The 21,326-nt window shown below is 49.7% G+C and overlaps 5 protein-coding genes across 5 annotated transcripts; 2 read left to right on the forward strand and 3 right to left on the reverse strand.

Moving 5' to 3' along the window:
* Positions 1-3,262: 3,262 nt before the first annotated feature.
* J7337_010657 (uncharacterized protein) lies at positions 3,263-8,023 on the reverse strand (the record flags this gene model as incomplete). Its single annotated transcript, XM_044828232.1, has 5 exons — positions 3,263-3,898; positions 3,956-4,565; positions 4,628-6,270; positions 6,376-6,583; positions 6,846-8,023. 5 exons carry the CDS (start codon positions 8,021-8,023, stop codon positions 3,263-3,265), a joined length of 4,275 nt encoding a protein of 1,424 aa, XP_044676786.1.
* A 2,145-nt stretch (positions 8,024-10,168) lies between these two features.
* On the reverse strand, positions 10,169-10,877 carry RPL12 (60S ribosomal protein L12; the record flags this gene model as incomplete). Its single annotated transcript, XM_044828233.1, has 5 exons — positions 10,169-10,182; positions 10,235-10,559; positions 10,612-10,732; positions 10,786-10,819; positions 10,874-10,877. The coding sequence occupies 5 exons, from the start codon at positions 10,875-10,877 to the stop codon at positions 10,169-10,171; spliced, it is 498 nt and encodes a 165-aa protein (XP_044676787.1).
* Positions 10,878-11,327: 450 nt separating this feature from the next.
* On the reverse strand, positions 11,328-13,958 carry SEC23 (GTPase-activating protein S23; the record flags this gene model as incomplete). The annotated part of the gene is made up of 7 exons (XM_044828234.1): positions 11,328-11,352; positions 11,408-11,607; positions 11,654-12,748; positions 12,804-13,280; positions 13,336-13,630; positions 13,687-13,817; positions 13,866-13,958. 7 exons carry the CDS (start codon positions 13,956-13,958, stop codon positions 11,328-11,330), a joined length of 2,316 nt encoding a protein of 771 aa, XP_044676788.1.
* A 507-nt stretch (positions 13,959-14,465) lies between these two features.
* On the forward strand, positions 14,466-15,479 carry J7337_010660 (uncharacterized protein; the record flags this gene model as incomplete). The annotated part of the gene is made up of 1 exon (XM_044828235.1): positions 14,466-15,479. One exon carries the CDS (start codon positions 14,466-14,468, stop codon positions 15,477-15,479), a length of 1,014 nt encoding a protein of 337 aa, XP_044676789.1.
* A 668-nt stretch (positions 15,480-16,147) lies between these two features.
* J7337_010661 (uncharacterized protein) lies at positions 16,148-19,878 on the forward strand (the record flags this gene model as incomplete). Its single annotated transcript, XM_044828236.1, has 3 exons — positions 16,148-18,336; positions 18,392-19,098; positions 19,151-19,878. 3 exons carry the CDS (start codon positions 16,148-16,150, stop codon positions 19,876-19,878), a joined length of 3,624 nt encoding a protein of 1,207 aa, XP_044676790.1.
* Positions 19,879-21,326: the final 1,448 nt, after the last annotated feature.

The raw sequence follows: 21,326 nt of genomic DNA on the forward strand, positions 1-21,326 counted from the left end.
ACATCCAAACAGCCAGCCAGTCCGTCATTCAGACATTCAGACTTTTGTTGTTGGTTCTGCATGAGTGACAGCCCAGTTGCCATCTAAGGGGGAATTTGAAGTGGATGGAGGTATCCGTAGATCGGAATAATTCCCCATTGATTCGAGTGCTGCATCAATACGAATGATACCAGAAGGGAGGGAAAACCAGGCAGCCCTTCTGAAGCATGATGGTACCAGTAGATTTATCGGCCTATCCGCTTCTCTCGGTTCAACCGCTTCGTGTTTGTATGCAGGCAGGCAGGCAGGCAGGCAGGCAGGCAAGTTACGATGGTTTTCTTGATGGACCGAATAACGCTTGCCGTATGACAACATTAAGTTGTTGAATTTGATGGTCACTGTCTACCACGGATATGGATACTAGGAACATGTATTGGTCGATTCATTGACTGACTGACTGACTATTCGTGCTATCCACCACTGAGTCGTTTCAGAGCCAGGGTCACATACTTCACCGTCACCATCGCTACCAGCGTGTGCGCTGTGGGCCTGTTCGTCCTGTGCATTGACGGCCAGGACCAGGGTATGAAGCAGGGCGATCATCGTCAACGGGTGGCTACTGTCAATGCCAAACCCAATGCTACAGTGCCGGTTTATGTAGCTAGGTACGCATCCGTACTGCTACGCTACCTATAACCCTTCCATTTGGTTGGGATCTTCGGATTAACAGACGGATCCAATGCCATGTGTAGGGTCAAGGGTGCTCTACTAGACTACCAGACTACCAAGACTACTGGCCGATCATCTGCTCAGCTCAGGTTTCTTTGTAGGTACCTAGGGTACCTATGTAATCTGTTTGATTGTCTTTCGGGCGGACCTTTTGGTTTTTGGCAGTGCACCTCCGAACCTGTTCGGCCCAAAAAGATTCGCATTCTGAGTGTCTTGCTTCACTACATGAACCTTCTCGACTGATGAGTGTACATATGTATGTAGGTACGTAGGTACTTTTGAAAATACGCAGACTTGTCCGCAGTATACGACAGTCCATCATCACTATCAACTTTCACTCTTTCCCTTGAACAGAACCATTACACAAGCATTACTCAGAGTCAATCAATTATCAAGGGCGGGCGAGTGAGAGATTTCCATCCCTGATTTCGTTAATCCCAACCCATCCCAGTCAAGTCAAGTCAAGGCGAGAACAGACCAGACCAGACCGGACCAGAACAGACCAGACCATATAGGTAAGAAAGCGGTGGTGAGTGGTGACCTTCCAAGCCCTGACTCGACTGTCCGACTACCGTTGCAATGGATGGGAAAATAAGATTGCTGCATCCAAATGCAGAGTGATCGATGGATGGGCACTTTCCTGGACAACCAAACAATATCTAGACCCTGGCCCGTCCCGGTCATCATCTTGTTCTCGTTGCTCTACGGATACTAGTCTTCTATTTAGTTTCCTTGTTCTAATTAACTTCTCCCTGCGTACTAGTAACTGCGTTACAGGCCGTTCGTCCACGTTTAATCAGGTGCGGAGAATACTAACCCGCCCAGGTCTGGACGAGCAGGGGTTGGGTAAACGACGATGGGGTCATAGCAACGCTGCAGTTTGCACCAACCATTCTCCCATTGGAAACGAAACGAAACGAAACAAAAACGGGCGGGCAAGCGGGCTCGTCTAAATTCTAAATGAAAAGGTTGTCCTGGGCCAAGGCGTCTGCCGAGATCAGATCAGACCATGCCTTGGATCACTCCCAGACAGCACATGGCATCCATAGTTAGGTAGGTAGGTAGGTAGGTAGGTAGGTAGTTAGCTAGCATGGCTATGTTCATCCCATCCATACATCCAATACCTCGGGTCATAACATGTCTTGACTTATCAAGAGCCCCAGTACTCTCTCTGTATTACGTTTACATAGTACTCCGTACATAATTACATACTATACTTGCGAGCAGAACCAGATAGATCCGCCAGCTTGGGCCTTACACACGTACTATTCATACGTGAAAGGATGGATCTTCATGTCAATCAATTAAGCAAGGTATGGTTACATCACGGCTGTCACTATTGAATCCACAATGCGTTGTTGCACTCTGCAGCCTCCCTCCTTTGGCATCCATCTATCTATCTACTGACATTACAGCATCGGATCCGTGTTATGTGCTGTGCTCCATGGTCTGGCAGGCAAAGCAAAGCAACAGTAGCTGCCCCTTTGGTGAATGCTACTCCGTACTCCGTACATACTCTATAAATATTCCATGTATGACCTACAGTACCTCTCTCTTGACCGAATGAGGGAGGCTCCGATGGGCAGATGACGATGTTGGCAATAGTCAGTCTACCTACCTACTGTATCCCCTGCCCGGACGTTAATGGAGCCCCTAATCCAAAGCTCCATTCGACACCGGCCACTAAAGACGAAAAACGTTGTGGCGTCAGGCCTCCCTTCAGCGTCCAAACCCTTCTTGGGTCGTGCCAAGCGAAACAGACAACGGCTTTTCAGCTCGGCTCAGCTGGCTTCTCAGTTGACGTCTGCATCGCCCAATGAAATCATTTCTTACCCCTGTCTTGTTGTCCGGATCCCTGCTGCTTACCCTGACCTCAGCTGGGGACATGGTCACATCATTTACTTCTTGCGGATGATCTGCTCCAGAACCAACCGCATCCGGAGTCATTTCAACTTTTTCGAACGGCATCCATCCATCCCATCCTTTATTTATGAATTATGATGCACGTCAACCCACCCACCCTACACCACGCAAAGTATGTATGTGCCTTGCCTACCCTGCACTCCGTATGGATATGCAGATATACCTCTTTTTGGCTGCTTCTTCTCCACAGAACACAGCAATGTCATCCATAGGGTTTTTCTTATCGGAGCGCGGCCAGTAACAATGACACGATACCAAGTGCCATTCTCCCCCATGTTTCTTGCGATTCTACAATATATAGTGGATTAGTATAATTTTGTCGACCTGTCTGTCAGAACATGGTAGTTAATGCATCGATTCGATGAACTGGTTCTTTCCAGAGAATATGTCCGGAACTCGGGCCCATTTGCTGCGAATGAGAGAGAAATAGCCGTCTGCGACGTCAAAATACCAAGAAAAACACCCCAACGCCATCCTGAGAGATACCTCTCAATAGCATGTTCCGGCTTACCCATACACCTCATCTACACATTCAACACCCCTGACCTTTGCCAGATCCTCGAGTATGTATACAGAGGTACCTTTCCACCCAATACCCATAACACCGTGAGCTGCCTTGCTCCTTACCCATTCATAAATAAATGTCGCCGCCTTCGCCAGCAACCCATCGTTGCCACGCCTGCTCATAGGCTGTTTCAACGTCATTCACCCAACGCTTCGTGTCGAAGAGCCCGCAGTGCCATTTGCTTTCCCACAACAACTTGCGTATATCTGCCAAGCGGCCACCACCGTGACCATAGCCATCCGTGGACATGGTGTAACTGAGGCCGGTGGCGAGTTCAACGGCGCGTTGCTCATACTCCTCTTCACTTCCGGCGATCAGTTCTGCTGCAGCCACTCGGCCTTCGTTTGATTTAGGCAGAGCGCCCTTCAAGATTGATGCGGCCATACGAGAGCACATCTTGTACGGGTATCGAGGAAGCGTAAGTAGGGGCGTGCTTGACCAGAGAACATCTGCCGCTGTCGTATGGGCGTTGCACTCAGGGGTGTCGAGAAACAGGTCACACACACGAGCCCTCGAGATATGCTGACTCTTTGGCGCTACATCTGTGAAGATCAGACGACTGGCCACTTCTTCACCAGCCCAGGCCTTAGCAGTTCTCCGCAGATTGGCTTCCCCGAGCTCCGGAAATCGAAGTAGCCATATCACTGCCTTTGGCACTTGTGCCAGAATTCTAAGCCATGTTCTAAAGGTCGTAGGCTCGATCTGGTCGAGGTCAGTCAATGAAACTCCAGTAAAAGGCTGAATGAGCAACGGACGTACCTTGTATAACTGATTGAAATTGCCCATGATGATAGTGTCGTCGCTCAAAGCAGGAAAAAGCTCCTTTCGCATCTTCCAGCGACGCCTCTGCTCTTGTTCCCAAGTAACTGATCGTTCATTCGCATCGCATGACTGAGCATGATCGCAACAGAAGAAAGTATCCCGGCAATATATGATATTTTCCGAGTACATCCAGTCTTCCTCCTCGCCCTCCGTATCATCCTTGAAAACGTCGGCGATTTTGAAGTTTCCACGCCAGGGACGTAGGGTCTCTGGCGGAATGGCTGTGCTATCAGCCAGGATGTAATCGCACCACTCAGCACCCAGAGTACCGGCAAAGCCCATGAAGGACATCTGGACCGGGGCAGGTCGTGCAGCAAAAATTTCGTTGCGTGCCCCTCTTGTATAGCCGTTGAGGTTGACAAGGATATGAATCTCGTCCTTGATAATTTGCTCTACAAGTTTATCTGCGGGCCAACTGCTGACGTCACGAAAAACAGGAGCCTCCCTTTCGATCTGCTGTCGGTGGACAGATCGATCGCTTGCGGTTGTAGCATAGCAAATGGCGTGTGCCCGACTTGGATTGTGGAATCCAAATACAGATTGCATCCTAAATTTCAATCCAAGAGCGATTAGAGATCGGAAATACACTCAAGAGACGAGGGATCTTACAGGTGAGCTAAGGGGTGGTTGTTAAAATCCGACGATACGTATCCTATGTTAAGGTGTGGGTTAGGAGGAGGTGGTGGGGGATAGACGGTGGAAGGGAGCCATGGCAGCCGCAGTGTTGAACAAGATATTCGAATGCCATTACGCTGAGAAATTACTCGAATGTCCTTTGCTGATAGGGGGCATGTGAAGGTGTGAAAGGGTAGGACGGTTGGTGCTGAAGGGACGCTGAGCCCGCTGGGTAATCGAAGCCGAGTGTACTGGGTACGTTTTTGACTGCCAGAGACGTGCTGATCCTGATACCATTTCCATTGTGTTGCGCGAGCTGCACGTTCTATCAAACGTATCACGCGTGAGCCCTCCCATGGTTTGTTGCTCCATTCCCTAAGAGCTTGCTCAGGGTCGAATGATGTGACCAGACCCAGGTCCTTAATCTGCCGCGTAAACGAGGCGATCTTCTTCTCATCGAGAACCCCCCGACCCCAATGTGATGCGTCACTCAGCTGGCGATTGATAATCCGTACGACACGCTTGACAAGGCCGCTGTCATGACCGAAAGAACGGGCATCAATGAGCAGACCTTTGTCGTCAACATGCCATCGGTCGTATTTCCCGGATTTCAAAATAACCCCACCGCGACCTCTCCAGTCACAAACAGAGTTGAGCGCTGTAGAAAGACCACATACGGCTTCGGCAAATTCGGGGTTGGAGCTCACAGCACGTTTGTAATACGTTATTGCATCGTTGATGCGTCCCCTATCCTTGACAGCATTGGCGAGGTTTGTCAGGGCGATATCAAAAGTCCCATCGCACGCCACGGCCTGTTCATACATTTGTATCGCGAGATCCAATTGTCCAATGTCCTTGAGCAGACTTCCCAAGTTGGTGTGTAAATGGACATGCTTGGGATCCAGGCGTAGGCCATAGTGATAGTACGCCAAAGCCAAAGCCAGACCGCTGCCTGGCACTATGCCGGGGATGCTCGAATGGGCAGGTACATCAACATTTGGACTTGGGGGATTTGAAGCTATCTGTTGAACGCCGGCGAGGAGGATACCGACATTATTAGCCGTGGAAGGGCTTTCCTGAAGTGAAAGTGATAGATAGTAAAGGGCTAGGATATCTTCAACCCCAGAAGGGCGACGTAGAATGTTCGGGGCTCCTTGCCCACTTGACAAAGAATCTTGGAATATCTTAGCCAACGATAACAGCGAATTGCTGGTGGTCTGCACAGCAGCTCGCTTGGTTGAGCCTTCAGCTACATGCTGCAGTCCAGGTAGAGAACCAGTGCCGCCGAAGACGAGCTGTGCAGTATGACGAGCCCTTTCAGGGGGGAGTAATAAGGGCCGAGTACCGTGCCTAGCGTTCCTATGCGAGACTGGAGTTTCTGTTGGAGATAAGGCAGTCTGAATTTGACGAACAAGATCCTGTATACTAGTCATTTGGCGACCTACGCTGATCAAGACGGCCTCTTCAAAAGCCTCTGATGCTCTGTTCACATCTTTAAGACTGTATAGCATGGTTCCTTTCGCGTGTATGAGAGCCAGGACACGCCCATTCTCTTTCCCATGAATGGCATAGCCACTGGACGCGAAGCCAGATGGTTTCGCTAGCTGGTCGTGAGAACCGGCTTGCTGATTATGTGCCTGTCTCATGTTAGTATTCCCACAATACAGGCGCTATGCACCCTGCTAAGGCCTATAGTAAATAGCATGCTGGCTACTGCCAATCATTTCTGATGGGTTACATACCGGCAATACCCTTAGAGCCCGTTGAACATGGTCGATGATCTCGACGGCCTCTTTGCTGCGCTTTTTGTAAAGAAGTCCAACAAGATGTTCAACAGCTTCCAAGTAACTAGGCTGCACTTCCACAGCTCTGATCCAGTGTTTCTCGGCCTCGTCTTGGCGACCGAGACAGTAAAGAGTGGCGGCTTTATTCGTAATTGCCTCGACATGACTGCGAAAGAGTCAGAACAATGAACAGCCACTTGACAGTTCACGTGGGAGAAGAGTTTTACCTCGAGTCAAGGGCGGTAATTCTCGAGAACCATTCCAATGCCTCTTGATATTGATCTAGACCATAATGTAAACACCCCCCTAGCATTATCCCATCGATCCAGCTCCAGGTACTCTGTTCGCAAAGACTGCTGAGCATATCTAAAATAGACTTTGCTGCCGCGAAAAGTGTTGAATTGCCCGTAGAAGAATAACTATTATACGGCCCCTGGAAGTAGGGTACCACATGTCCCCTTGACTGGAAGTCTTGGTACGAATCATTCTCGGAAGAGTTGTTGAATAATGTAGGATCTCGCCCAAGTGCGGCTTCGGATATTCTCAAGGAAGGTTTCGGAGGTTTAGGGTAAACAAGAAGCTTGGGGGACGTGTTGTGACCTGCTGCTCCTTTGGAAGCCTGCGGTTTCCGGATAGTTTGTGCGTATGCCAGCAGATCAACGTAGACCCTGTGCGCCTGTAACAATACTTTCTCTCTGAAACCTTGTTGGCTGCTCATATGAGGTGGTCGAATATATGATTGTGTGTGCATGCTCGAATCGAATCCAGGATGAGGCTGAGTTTCAGAGTCAAAACCTGAAGCAAAGGGAGAACGACGTGCGAAATCAGAACCACAATGCTGCTGGAAAGAGCGCAAGTCCTGCGGTTGAACGTGCCTTGCCGAGACCAGGCCAGGTCGACCATGATAGTTCCATGGCGTATGCATGCCTGGCTGACCAAAAGGCAGCGATTCGTTCATGACTATAGGGGGTGGGCAAAATGCCCTGACATTGTACTCGTGAGCTCGTATTATTGGTTGGTAAAGATTAGGGAACCCCCCCGGCGCTTCTGGCTGGCCTTGAGGAATGTATTGGCCTTCGGCTTGGTGAAGGCCATAATGATTAGTGGGAAGTGCACCACGATGCAATGCCGTATCGCTCCCATAAGCCCAAGTGGAAGATCCGGGACGGGCTTGCAGGTCATCGCTGAGACCAGTATTGCCGACCGAAGATGGTCGGCGGTAGTCGATGCTCCCATTGAAATGAGATTGGCGTATTGGAGGGCCCGTCAGGGGAAATGCCGTAGCCGTCGCTGATCGAGGTAGAACCAAATGTTTCGAAGGCGGGGGGCCATGGGAGAATAAGGATGGCGAGCCGTCGTATCCGGCATCGACAGTACCGTTTGGTGTCTTTCGTCGTAAATGATGCTCTTGGCGTGGCGGATAAAGAGCTGAGCCGTACGGGATAGTGTGCCGGTGAGGTCGAGAGGTGCGAATCGCAAATGACTGCTGATATGGCGCTGGGACATTGCGAGGGTGATGGTCGTTAAAAGTGGCGTCGGCATTTGGAAACGTTGAGAGGGTATCGAGATTCGACTGCTGCGGCGGCGTCACCGCGTGAGGGGACATTTGAAGGAGAGGTAACATGACAACGGGGTATATTGGCGAGGCAACAAAACTGACTGAAAATGCAGGACAAAGGACACTGATGGAAATCTGTAGGTCATGGCCTGTTGGTTAAAGGGCATGGCTGGCGGCTGCGCTTGGTATTGAAGTGTTGAGTTGATTGCTGACGAGCATCTGGGCGAGTGAGATAGGCGAGTATAGCGCCAGCGACACAACAGAGAACCACAAACTTCGAGCTGTTGCGAGAGAGCCTTGCGCTGTCTTGAAACCAGCAGAATGGCCTTTGTGTTGGTGAGTAAGAAAAAGAGAAAGAGAAAGAGAGAGGGTCAGGCGTTTCTAGGCGACTCTGTCAAGCAGTGTCTATCGATTCTATCGCAAAGGGACCGAATATCATGTCGCACTGGAAATCACTATCGCGTTCATCGTCTCACAAAAGAGTTTCTGTTTGCAGTGACAGGGAATCAAAGTCTGATGACAGCCCCAGCTCCCCAGATATCGGTCAAGTAAATGCTGGAGGAGGCTTTCAGGTCAATACAAGCAGCCCAGAACAAGCAGTTGACAAGAGAAGAGAGCTGTATCGGTAGTGGAGGTACTAGTTAGGTAGGTTCCAAGGTAAGTGAGGTATGGGCACGTTTGTTGCTTGCCAGGCAGTTAGCGCCAGGTTCAATAGAGCGAGGCCCGTGGTTAGTGGAGAACCTGCGGTAGCGGGGGGGGGCCAGGGCGTCCCACCCACATTGGGGCGGGAGAGACGGAGTCACAAAGACACCCTAGGCACTTCACCTCACCTCAAACTTGGGCACCGCACCACTTTGCCTTAGGTCACAGGTGTGATGCCCCTCGAGGCATGCATGCATGCATGGAAGGGGAGGGAAGAAAACTTGGGACATATATCTCAGTGACAAAAATAACTAATCGTATAGAGTCCTCAATATATCCAAAGCTATCTGAGCATTTTTATCAGTTCGAATAGAGGACCCAAGTTTTCTTGCTCCCCGAGGCCCCTCTCAACCTGGCGGCTTGAGCCATAAGCGCGGACAGACCATTTCCCTCTCATCCATCCACCCTCATGCTTACACTGCCCACTTCCCCAACCAACGACAACTCGAACCCCAGGTAAAGATTGCGTCAATTTATCATTTGACACAGATAAACAACTCGTATGGGCCAAGCCAAGTACTTGCAAATTGAAACATTGAGTATGTATGTACATACCAGGCCAGTATTGCTCCCGTCCTTTGAGTGCATGCAATGTACCCAGGGTATGCAACGTATGTACATACAGGGGCCCTGCGCTATGAGGTTGTTGCAGCATGTCCCGATAGTCATTGGATCCATCCATCATCCATGCCAGCATGAGGCGTTGGAAATGGTTGGAAATGGGGCCACCCATGTCCGTGGATATTCTATGAATACCCTCAGATACTACGAGACTATTGAGGATATCGCCTATCGTACCACATCGCTGGTATACTTACCGCATGTGGATAAAGTCTCGGCCTTTATCCATTCAACTCAACTGGACCCTTCTCACAACCCTGCAAATTCCACATAGCTTGATATTGTCTTGCAAACAAGTAGGTCAGGCTGAAGGTGTGCTCTTACAGTGCTGTTTGATTGAACCTAGGTGAGCCTGTACGGTGAACTGGCACTTTCAATGGCGGAAAACAATGTAATGCATGATGCCATGTAAACGCTTACAGTTACTACAAGTCTGACTCGATTCAAATTCTTTGCGATTCGCTTAGATGGTATATTTCTCGATGTCTTGGTCTGCTTATTGAAGGAAACACGGTGAGGGAGAGCCTGTGCAGTCTACTATAGTGGCAGGGAGATATTCTCGAAAAAAAAGGAAGGGATTTTGATCCGAAATTTGTGCATCATGTGGCCATGATGATGGACCGCAACATCCACCAGAGCTTTATCGCCAGTATGTCGCGATGAGTATTAGGCCTAGGTTCCTCTGCCTTGCACAAAAATAGAAATAAACCACGGAGCATGATGGTAGATTTCAGAGTGAGTCAAGGATTCACAATTTCGAAGCATATCACAAGGACTGGACGGAAATAATTTGTCATGCTGCCATCGATCAATGAGTATATTTTTCGTTTCTCATACTGGTGGGATTTTTGAACAGGGCGTGGGAAACATTTACTCCTCAGGGACTATTCACATATTAGCTTAAGGAAATTTCAAGTCGGGGGTACCAAGACTTACTGTCGATGTCTCCGCTGTCAATAGCCTCGATGATAGCCTGGGGAGGCTTGCCGTCGACCTGGCAGCCAACACTGTAGGCGGTTCCGAGAATCTCCTTGACAGTACCAGAGAGCTCCTTGGCGAAAGACTTGTATCGCATGGTGCGGGCGATCTCGATGATCTCGTCAAGGCTGACAGACTTGTTGTGCTTGATGTTCTTCTCCTTCTTGCGATCACGAGGAGGCTCCTTGAGAGCCTTGATGATCAAGGAGGAAGCGGTGGGCACAACCGACACGGCGGCCTGACGGTTCTGGATGGTGAGCTTGACAGTCACGCGCAAGCCTTTCTGAGCACAATTGTTAGTATACTTCAATGTGAAATGGGATTGAACACCATACCCAGTCGCCAGTGGCCTTGGCAATGTCTTCTCCGACCTTCTTGGGGGACAGACCAAGAGGACCGATCTTAGGCGCGAGAGCAGAGGAGGCACCGACCTCACCACCAGTGGCGCGGAGGTGGCTGCAAAATGTCAGTTTCAAGGTGTCCAACTTCTGCGAATGGATTCAACCGACATCACCTTGACCTCATTGGGATCGAACTTGGGAGCTGTTTATCGTGTAAGCAGGATGACCGTGCCTGATTTCCAGGAGTTGGACGAACGCATTTTTGTGTCGTGAAAGTCGGCAGAGGCTCGAGGTTTGCGTGCCGGAAGTAATGAACAGGCAGGTTGATCGAGAAGAAAACTTGAAGTTGTCGCGAAATATCAAAAACTAAAAATGCAACATGTGGGCCCCACTTGCCCTAAATCTGCTGAGTCAGCGATCATCACGTGCGAACATCGTCCGCTAAGGTCGGTGGACTCTCCAGGTCGAACAGGTAACCTGAGGTACGAAGGTACTAAGGTAAAAGTTTCACAGTGCAGCGAAGTAAGGTGCTTAAGATTTTAGATCGACGAAGCGCTGGGCTCGGATTTTGATTATTATAATGCCTCTTGACTAACACATGGGCTTATGAGAACTGTGTCGTCACTATCTACGCCCCATCATAAGACTTGGCTTTCCAGTGACTCCTTGAGATGGCAGTAAGTCTCCGATACAGCCGTTTGTTTGCCACCTCAATTAGTACCGCTCACAGCAAGCCTAGAAAGTTTGTTAGCTCACCTCAGTATGTGCAACCTACTGGGTTCAAACTTACTTCATCAAGTGGTCCATAAAGGTTTGCAGAGATACGTCGTCTGTGAAAATTGTCTGAGCAGTGGTGGCTCCTACACCACCATATGGACCAGTGGTGTGTGTAGTAGATGGGTTAAGCTTGGACAGGAGGAATCGAGCCTGCGAACCGCCAGCATCGCAAACAATAAATCGAGGAAGAGGAAAGCGGTCAGTGATGAGATCCTAGACAGTTTAGTAACATACTGAGAGCGATTGAAGGTGAACTTACGCGAGCGTCCTCCTTGGGTTGTTCCAACAAACCAGCAAAGTTCTCATAACCTTCTTGATCTTGGTAACCAGCCTTTCTCCACTCTGCAATTGTTTCACCGTGGAAGATGAGAATGTGGAAGAAAGTATCGAGAAGCAGAATGTGAGTTGGTTGGATAGAGGCCGAGTCCAAAAGAACGGGCTGGCCACCATCCTGGTCGAAGGTGTAGGAGTCCAGGGTCGGCTGAATCATCACGAGTGAGTTGCTAACGTCTTCATGGTTGAGCACGTGGCGGTAGAAGGCTGTTTCATCCGGAGAGTTGTTGAAAACCTGCAGGAACTGGCTTCGTCTGAGATGGAACATGAATTGAGGGTATAACGTGAAGTTCTTCTCCAGCCGGAAGGATGAAGGATCGTCTTTCCTGTAGTCCGCGAATCTGGAGCAGAGACGGATCAACATTCTGTCAACCCAGCGTAGTACATCAGGGCCATCATCGACCTCGGCCTTAAACACAGCAATTCGTGACATAAGGACAGCGGCGGCCTCTTGGTCGAAGGACTGCGCGATTGCTGGGTCCCCAGCAGGGCTACTAAGGTTGCGGGCGACAGTCGTGACGCGGAGGTGGAATTGGCCCGAGGAGTGCTGATAGTACGTAAGAAACTGCATCATGCCCTTCTGCGGTGCTTGTTGATGTGTGGCAGGACCTTGGCCGGCAATCTCAAAGTAGATACCGTAGCTCGATTTGGGGTCGATACCGCACATCTTCCATGAACATGTGTTGCCAATTCCACATTCAGTCTCGCCCACAGAGATCGACTTCTTGTTGAGAGAGACTGCGTGTCCAATGAGACCTGTGACCTTCAGTTCCTTTGTGGTCAGAACTTCCAACACTGCGTTGAAGCCCATGAGTAGATTGTCATCGCCATCCTTCTCAAAGATTCGCACAAAGGATTGTTTGAACATGGAAGAAGTGAAGCTATCAGTCAAAATCATATGACCACCGGTTGAATTGCATAGGCCCTTCATTTCGAGGAGACCGACCTGATCCAGACAACCAGCAAAAATGTCAATGATGTGACCATTGTGTGCCGTTCGCTTGGCCAAGTTTTCGTAAAACTATAATGATACGATCAGAGTGAGTTCCAAAGAGTGAAAGTACTGAATGACACACCTTCAGAGCCTTTTTGTAATACTTAACGTTGTCTCGATCAATATCATGGTGGGATCGTATAGGCTCTCTCAACTCGGGTCCCACGACCATGCCAGGGCCTTCAGTAGCAGGGCCTCCGGCAAATAGCATGATGCGCCCACCTGCATTCTGGAAAGATGACTCCAAAAGACCGACGGCAACGCTGAGGGCAACTCCGGTACATCGAAGGTTACGTCTGTCATTCGCAACTGGCCAGGGATCCTTTTGGAGGGATTCGAGAGCTTTGGTCAGCTGGAACTCGGCCTGCTGGACAGGGAGGAGGAAGCGAGATGCCGGGCCGGCAGGGAATGGGCGACCAGGCTGAGGTTGCATGCCGGGTCGTACGCCGGAGGATGACAGACCGAGCATCTCCTGGACTTGTTTCGCAGCATATTCCTTGCTACCTCGGAAAACGTAGGACTTGGCGCATTCCTCGTAGCCGATCTCGTGGACATGAGCCTGTACATGTATTAGTGTTATTGCGTCTCAGTGGTGAAAAAAATGAATGGTATACCATTGTGCCATAAGTGATGAGGCCAACAAGAGCATTCTCGGGAAGCAGACTCAAACTCATCACAAGCGATTCTTTCAAAGAGGCGAGGCTGTCGGCCTCCTGGCACATATCGACGACATAGAGAAAGATCGGGGGAGCAGGCGCAGGTCGTGAGAGGCGATATTCTATCGTGGTGTTCGCAGGGTGAAGTTCGGGGGGGATAGCGTTTGCAGTTATGTCCTTGTAGTGAGGTGGAAGCTGATTTCTCGAGAGGCAGAAAGGACAGATCCAAACTCTGGCACGAACATCGACTTGACTTCAGTACTAGGTGAGCTCATCAAACTAGAACAGTCGTTTCAAAAGGCATCATACCAGAACGGGTTCAATACAGAGCGACAGGGCTGTTTGCATGTAACGGGCTCGAAATGCAGGAGAGGAGTATCAGGCTTCTCCTTCAACGGGGTATAGAGAGCGCCGATGGGCACGACGAGTCTGGAGGCTTCCTATGTAACGTGAGCTCAAGATGGAGCGTTATGAAGCTGTGAACATACCATACGGGAGCTGGGAAACACATTCCAGCTCAGACGGACGCCATCGCGGTCCTCGACCTCGCTCCATTGCTCCTTGAGCGTCTCGTAATCCATGGTTGGGTGGCTAAATAGCAGGCGTTGGGCGGAGCGTTGAAGAATTTATTATAGAAGTTTCAGGTATAAGCTGAATATGGCAGTTGGCGTGTCCTGTAGAAGAAATGCAGATGCTGGACGCTGGATAGCAACCAAAGCTAGGGATGGAGCTATGTGTTCACAACGAGACTCAGGCTCTGGCCAGCCCGGTTGATTGACGACCTTACTTAGTGGGGCAAGGCTGAGAGGTGGCGCCCGGCGCCTCGATACCTAGGTAGACAGTTGGTTGGTATTTTAGGCAGGTAAGAACCATATAAGTTTAGGTATAACTTCCAAAGTAATACGGGGCAACTTTTGTTTAATTATTCTCAAATGTCATATAGCAAGATTGATATCTTCATAATTACTGTCCAAATTTGATCAAAACATCCCATACATCTTCACTTACCTGAAGGGCATTACTTTGACGACCTACTAACCAAGATCTCTTATCTTTAATCTCCTTGTCGACCTACCTACTACACATCCATGGAAAAGTCCGCAGAATCCACCGAGCCTGAGCCATCGTCGCCCCTCGCAGTCTTGACTGGTGAGACTCCAGAGCATCATGTAACACTGCCGCCTTATTCTGGGCCTTCTATCCCATCAAGTGCTGTTTCCGCTTCGGCTTCACAACCCGCAACCGCCCATAAAATCCCAGCACGCTTTCCTGGACTACCGCGAGTTGATTACCGTCTTTACTCTCCCCCTCTCTTCAAACTCTCCAACGACTATAAGACTCTCTCATCGCGTGCGGAATATCTATCGGCCAAACCTGAGGCGCTTGTAGCTCTCATCCGCGCACAAGCCTCAGTGCCTCCCAAGCCCCAGATTTACATTCGGGGTAGTCGGGGGCGCAAAGTCGACTTTGACATCAAACTTAACCTTATGAGCCTACTAGTCCCGGATGATGATAGCCAGCGTTTAGACTACATTCGATGTGTTGGCGATGGGGAGCTAGCTTACCGTGGAGGTCTCAAACCCGATGTCCTTCCTGAAGTCAGCGATGCTGGGTTGGATGAATGGTGCCGCCGTTTCGTTCAGGATCCTGCTTCTGTCAAACTCTTTACGCTCGAACGAGTGGTCACAAATCTCGATACAGCATGGCTTGAAGGACAATTCCGCAGCCTCGTGGCAGCACTCAACTACCGTGGCGTAGTTGATGTCAGCTTCGTGGTTACCCATAGCCGTGTCGTGATACAGAACCCGGACAAAGTCAATCAGTTCTTCACTAGTGTGACCAGCCTGTTCTCTGGCAAACACAAATATGAAGTGGCCAAAGCCGTCTGGCCATTTGCTACAGCGAAGAACGGGGAGCCTGACAGAAGGTGTATTGTTCAGAGTGAGGAAACTTGGTGGAGAGAGTGGAGGGATCCAATCAAGTATGCTATCTCACAGAAGCGTCACGGTTGGGTCACAGTCGAAGACAAACTTGAAGCTCTAATGGAAGGCAAGGGGCATGAAACAGGAATTATTGATTGGGGGCCGGAGAACATGGGATAATGTGCTGCGTATTACGGAATCTCAATGAGGTGTTCGTCAAGTGAACGGCCGACTGCTCCAAGGGCTACAGCATAGGCCCTTTTTAATGTTGTAGTATTTTGACAGATGATATTAATAAGTGACTCATAACAACGACAAATGTAATGCTGATGATATAGTACCTTTTTACTTACTGTCGACCCGGGCAAGGTCTATAGCCAGCTGAAGATGTCTTCAATTGACCAGTTTGATATTCTTCATACTCACGCATAACTCACAGTGAGTCACACCGTAGGCTTGGTCCGCCGCGGGTCAGTTTGAAGCTGACGATCCCAGAGTAGCAATGACAGACAGGCCGCAATTTGCCTGGAATTTATGAGTCAGTGGCCATATATCTCTGTATTACCTGTCAGCCTTGTCAAGGGAAGATGAAGCATTAAAGAAGTAAGGTAGGCCTTCTTTTTGTTAGCAACTTCATCTTCATTGATACAACAATACGGATAAGCAAGACGACGACCCCTCCGTCGATCCTCTCTACTTTATGTTACCCCTGCGACGTTAGCAGGATTCCCCACTAGACTTCAAACACAGCCTATCTTCTTTGAGGCATAGCGCTTCTAGTTCACATATCATCATCATTCACTTCATATACATATACCCCGAATCTGGAGGAGAATCTTACAAAAGTGATGGAGAAGACAGAACAAACATCACTGTATGGGTTCGACTCGCATGAGACTGCCCTATGTGTTATCCCTCCTCGTGAACTTTGGTCATCAGTGGATCGCCTGAGAAGTCTTTATGATAAGGCGTATTCTGCGTGGCCTCCCCACGTTAATCTTATCTACCCATTTATCCAGCCTGAAGTGCTAGGGAGTGCAGCACAAGCACTTGAAGGGCTCGTGCTGCAAGATCGGCCTCATCTTGCGCTCGATGTTGCTGACTGTTTCGAACATAAAAGCCGCAACACTATCTTTCTGGGTTCGAGCTCAGGATCTACTACAACCGAGCTCTTAAAGATCAGGGACATAATCTGCAGTGCTCTTTGTCGTCTACGAGGAGCTCAAAACGAACGCTTCGTTCCTCATATGACCATCGGTCAAAGTGAAGACGCCTCAGCTGCCCCCCATCATTTTCTCCTCGAAAAGGCCCGCCTCTTGGCACCGATAGAATGGAAAGTAAAAGAAGTTGCTATTCTTATTCGCGATGGTGCACTGGCGCAAGGGGGAAGCGGACCACGGCCTATGAGGCTTTGGGGGACTCTGGATCTTGAATCGGGAAGCTTCCGTCGGATAACACCGCCTCAAAGTTTCAATGATCATCTAGACAAAATGTCTACTATTGCCTTCCAGCCATGCTATCAGTCGACCCAGTCTTCAGGGGCCTGGGAAACGGCTGAGTCGACGAACACGTCCCCAGGCACCAGCAAGGTCGTCCTTGAACAGCTGGTTGTTGCTTCTTACAATGTATTGGCAGAGTTTGAGTGGCCTCCTCAATCATATCGGCATCCAGCTCTGATGGAAAATTTGCTCTCAGCTCGTGCTGCTGCCGATATTGTTGTTCTCCAAGAAGTCACAGACCATTTTCTTCCTGACCTCCTCTCCAACAAGGATATACGTAGTCGCTATCCTTTCATCACTCATGGCCCCCCAGGTCATTCCGGTATTGGGCCGCTACCTAGCCTCCTCAATACTGTCGTCTTGAGTAGATTTGAGTTTGAATGGCACCATCTCCCATTCCATAGAAAGCACAAAGGCTGCACCGTGGCCCGGTTTCCCGGCATCGGTACACGAGATGCTGACGATGGGAAATTCAGACCTTGGATACTTGTGGCGTGCCATCTGAGCCAAGGACTTACTGACGGCGCTGTCGCCACCAAGAGGAAAGAAGTCCAGAAGATGCTCGATTATCTGTCTGCCACCTTTCTGCAACACCCATGCATCCTTGCTGGAGACTTCAATCTTGCGACTTCAACTTACACCATAGAAGCTGCCAAGAAAAAGAATGATATTTCTGCTCAAACTGTTCGTCAGTTGAGAGATATCGACCGGGCTATCTCGGATTTTGGCTTCTTAGATACTTGGCTGGCAACGAGACTCGAGTCAGGCGAATCTTCAGACATAGCCAACGAGAAGAGGAACGTCTTAGACTCCTTTCAGGGAGAACAAGGGGCTACTTTCGACCCACTGACAAACACGCTGGCATCTAATCTCGTTGGAAATGGGCTGAACAACAGACCGCAGAGGTACGACAAGATCCTGGTCAAGGCAAATGGCTACTATAACCCGCACGGTTTCAATACTTTTGGTCAGACAATCTTCGATTCACCAGAGCAGGGTGTTCCAACATACGCCAGTGATCACTGGGGCATAAGATGCCTTCTGGTAAAGTCGTTACTCTCTGATATATCTCGATCTTGTGTCCCTGAGATGGACATTGCCCTTCGACGGCCTCCTCCTGGCTTGGCTAACAGCGAAAGCTTGGAGGGCTTCTTGGAAGGACATGGATGTTTGCCGAATGAGCAGGAGAGGACCGACCGGGTTGAAGCGATCAAGGCCCTTGAAATGGTTCTTAAAGATGCTACGTCCTCGATTGCAGAGAATGATCACCGATCTGGGCCTCCATTTATTGTGGTCCCAGTTGGCTCTTATGGCCTCGGCGTCTGGACAAGTTCTTCTGATATCGACTGCCTATGCATTGGCCCGTTCAGCTCAAAGACATTCTTTGCATTAGCTGTTCAAAGGTTGAAGCGGGCAACGACCTTGGGCATGAGAATCTTGCGACGCGTCAAGGCCAATTCAGGTAACATGCTGGAGCTAGAAGTCAATGGCATCAAAGTCGATCTCCAGTATTGTGCAGCTGCATCGATAGCTGAAAGGTATTATTGAACCATGCCTATATTCAAAGAGGAAACTGCTAACTCTCGGATGTAGGTGGCCTGCGGTTATGAAGCGCCCAGCCGGCGACCCAGCGTTTGCTTTATCTTTCCAGGCACTTGCTAAGCTTAAGCCTGTCCGTGATCTGTTCTACCTTCGCCGCTCACTTCCAGATATGGTACAGTATCGAATGGCGCACTTGTTCATCAAATCCTGGGCCCAGGCGCGAGGCATTTATTCGGCAAAGTTTGGATTCCTCGGTGGTATTCACATAAGCGTTCTCCTTGTCCCGGTCTGTAAAACACTGGCCTACGAGAATGAAACTGTAACCCCAGCCGACATTGTCGTCACATTCTTTCATCATTACTCGGAATTCGACTGGAAGAACTCGATGGTCTTTGATTCGTTCTTTCACAAAGAATTGAGATATAACCGAACATTCCGGGAACCCCTTTGCCTGATCGGTTGGCATGGCCCAGCACTCAACACTGCTCCTATCGCGTCTATCCCAACAGTGGCTACCATTTCTTCTGAGTTTGGTCGTGCCAAAAAATTGCTATCAGATGACGACTGTACCTGGGGTAAGCTACTCGGTATTGAACCCGAGACAGCTCTAGGATCAGCTCAAGCCCCAGCATCTACAGAGTTTTTGCATGCATTCAAAACATACATCAAGATTGATGCACATTACTGGGGCCCGTCGCAGGAAAAGAGTGGTCGTTTCATCGGCTGGCTTGAGTCGCGCTGTGTTATGCTACTGGTTGGTAAGGGATGTTTCTCTCCTTTGGCAGAATGTATCATATTGACATTGTCTAGAGATAAACAGGAAGCTGAAGCATCTTCTCGCACGCATTTGGCCATCTCGTTTCTTGGATGTGTCCGCTGGAGCAGAGACATCTGGCGCTGAGTATCATGGTTGTTACCTCATTGGTCTTGCATGGGACGATGGCTCAAACAAAGAAGATGCTAAGGAGGTGGGTATGGCCATGCAGACAGTGCTACAAGAATTTGAAACGAGAATTTGCCGAGACGAGAAGTACTATGACTCCCAGTTCTGTTGGATGAGTGCAACTGTCGCAAAGGCTCAGGATCTTGGCTCATTGGAAGTTGATCAGAGTCTGTGGGGAGTGTATGGGGGTGAGACAGATGATGACGGATCCGATGAAGAGCTTGAAGAAGAGCAAGATTTCGACGATGGTGAGGAAGAATCAAAAGGACATAAGAGCACGGGGTTTGGATCCCGAGCAGCGATTGTGGGCAAGACACCAGGGCTGGGCAAGTTTCGCACAGCTGCTGATGTGCTCAACCGGCTTCGCTGGGACCCCAACTTCGATTCAGGCGACTACATCATTGGCTACGAAGACCGCTTTCTCGGAGCTCGTGAGAGGGCAGTGGAACATTGGAAGACGGAGCAGACTGACGAGGAATTTATCCCGCAGCACCGCATACTTTACTTCAAACGGAGGGAGGACAATTTCATTGTGTGGGAGCGACGGACGCGAATCGACGAGATCTTTGGCAGTGGTGTCACGATTGATAGGTGAAGTCTGCCTGTGCATGACTTGTCATAATCGAATTAAGGGTCCTCAAATCACATCAGAGATCGGCACAGGAACATGGATCTGGTCTGACAGAGAAGCGGACTAGCGCGTGTGAAGTAAATTCGGTGTGCTGCGAGACAGATGGATATGATGCATGTGCATGTGCTAACTTAGATTAAGTAAATTACTTCTTAGATTATGTGTATACATGTTGTGTTGAAAGGCGACAGACAACTTGCTCGTGTCAAGTTTCGGGCACCACTGCATGCATGGTGACACCCGAGCGAGGCCCGAGAGTGGTATCCTGTCATTGTAGGGAGGGCATTAAGCATCATGAGTGTGCGACAATGGGTTACTATCACCCAATAAACTCGAGAATAAGCCTCGGCGTCGCCTTTGCGAGGCCAGGTAATTTCCAATGCGGGAGCCTCCGAGGCCCAAGACATACAGCAAGCGCAAGATATTGGGCAAGCAGTGTGAAGGAAGATGCCAGCCCACTCACTCACTCACTTGTGGGCTCTCCAAAAGGGTCGGTTGCCAGATGACAGCTGCCATCTACTGGGAACCGGGATTCAAGTCCCAACTGGCGTGGCGCCAAATTCCAGGAGACCGGACTAACAGTTGCGTCACATGCATGATGACGATGACCTCTATGGCTACCAGTTGAAGGGTTGCTCTCATTTTCGCCGTGGCATGTGGTGAAGGAAGCATACATAAAACTGTGCATGATGACGCGCTAAGTACGTGGGGGGTGGGACTGTTTCATGCTTCAATCCATCCGTAGAAAGAAGGCAGTAAAGCCCCCCTGCACATATCTCCAGTCCCTCCCACATACGAAGACCACCTCGACTCGAATTGAAATAGCACCAGCCTCACTTTCGGGTCCACGGATAAGACCATCGTGGCATTGCTGGCTCAGAACCTTGAGAATGGACAGAGTATAAAGCTTCTGGAATCGTTGATCGGTTCTCCTTCAGGCCTTTGAAGCAAAAAGCACTTCATCTCAACTTGAATAACACCGTCTTCCCCACACGAGCTAGGTGACTTACACAAACCTCTCAAAGACTTTCTCAGCACCTTCACCATGGCCGTTGTCGAATCTCAGGTGCCTGTCAACAGTTGTTGTACTGCCTGTTGCAAAGCAAACGATCTCGGGACTCACGACTACTGCGGCACATGTCCCAGGTGTCCCCCCTGATGGCTCTGCGACTCGCCAGCCGCCTCTGCAGCCTCAACAAATGGGCCGGAGGACCGAACAATGTTTTCAGTTGCGTTGATGTTCTCAAATCACTTTTTCTCGACTCCTGATTCGCATGGCTACCCAAGTCTTTGAGATGGCTAGGAGTTGAAGTTGGATTGAGCATAGCAATAAATAAGAGGGGAGATGGCATAGCAGGTGAATAAAACCTTTAGGTTTCATACACTGTGCCTCAGACAAGGTCGGGGAGACC

This window comes from Fusarium musae, chromosome 8 (genome assembly GCF_019915245.1).
Source record: "Fusarium musae strain F31 chromosome 8, whole genome shotgun sequence".
Lineage (NCBI taxonomy): Eukaryota > Fungi > Ascomycota > Sordariomycetes > Hypocreales > Nectriaceae > Fusarium > Fusarium musae.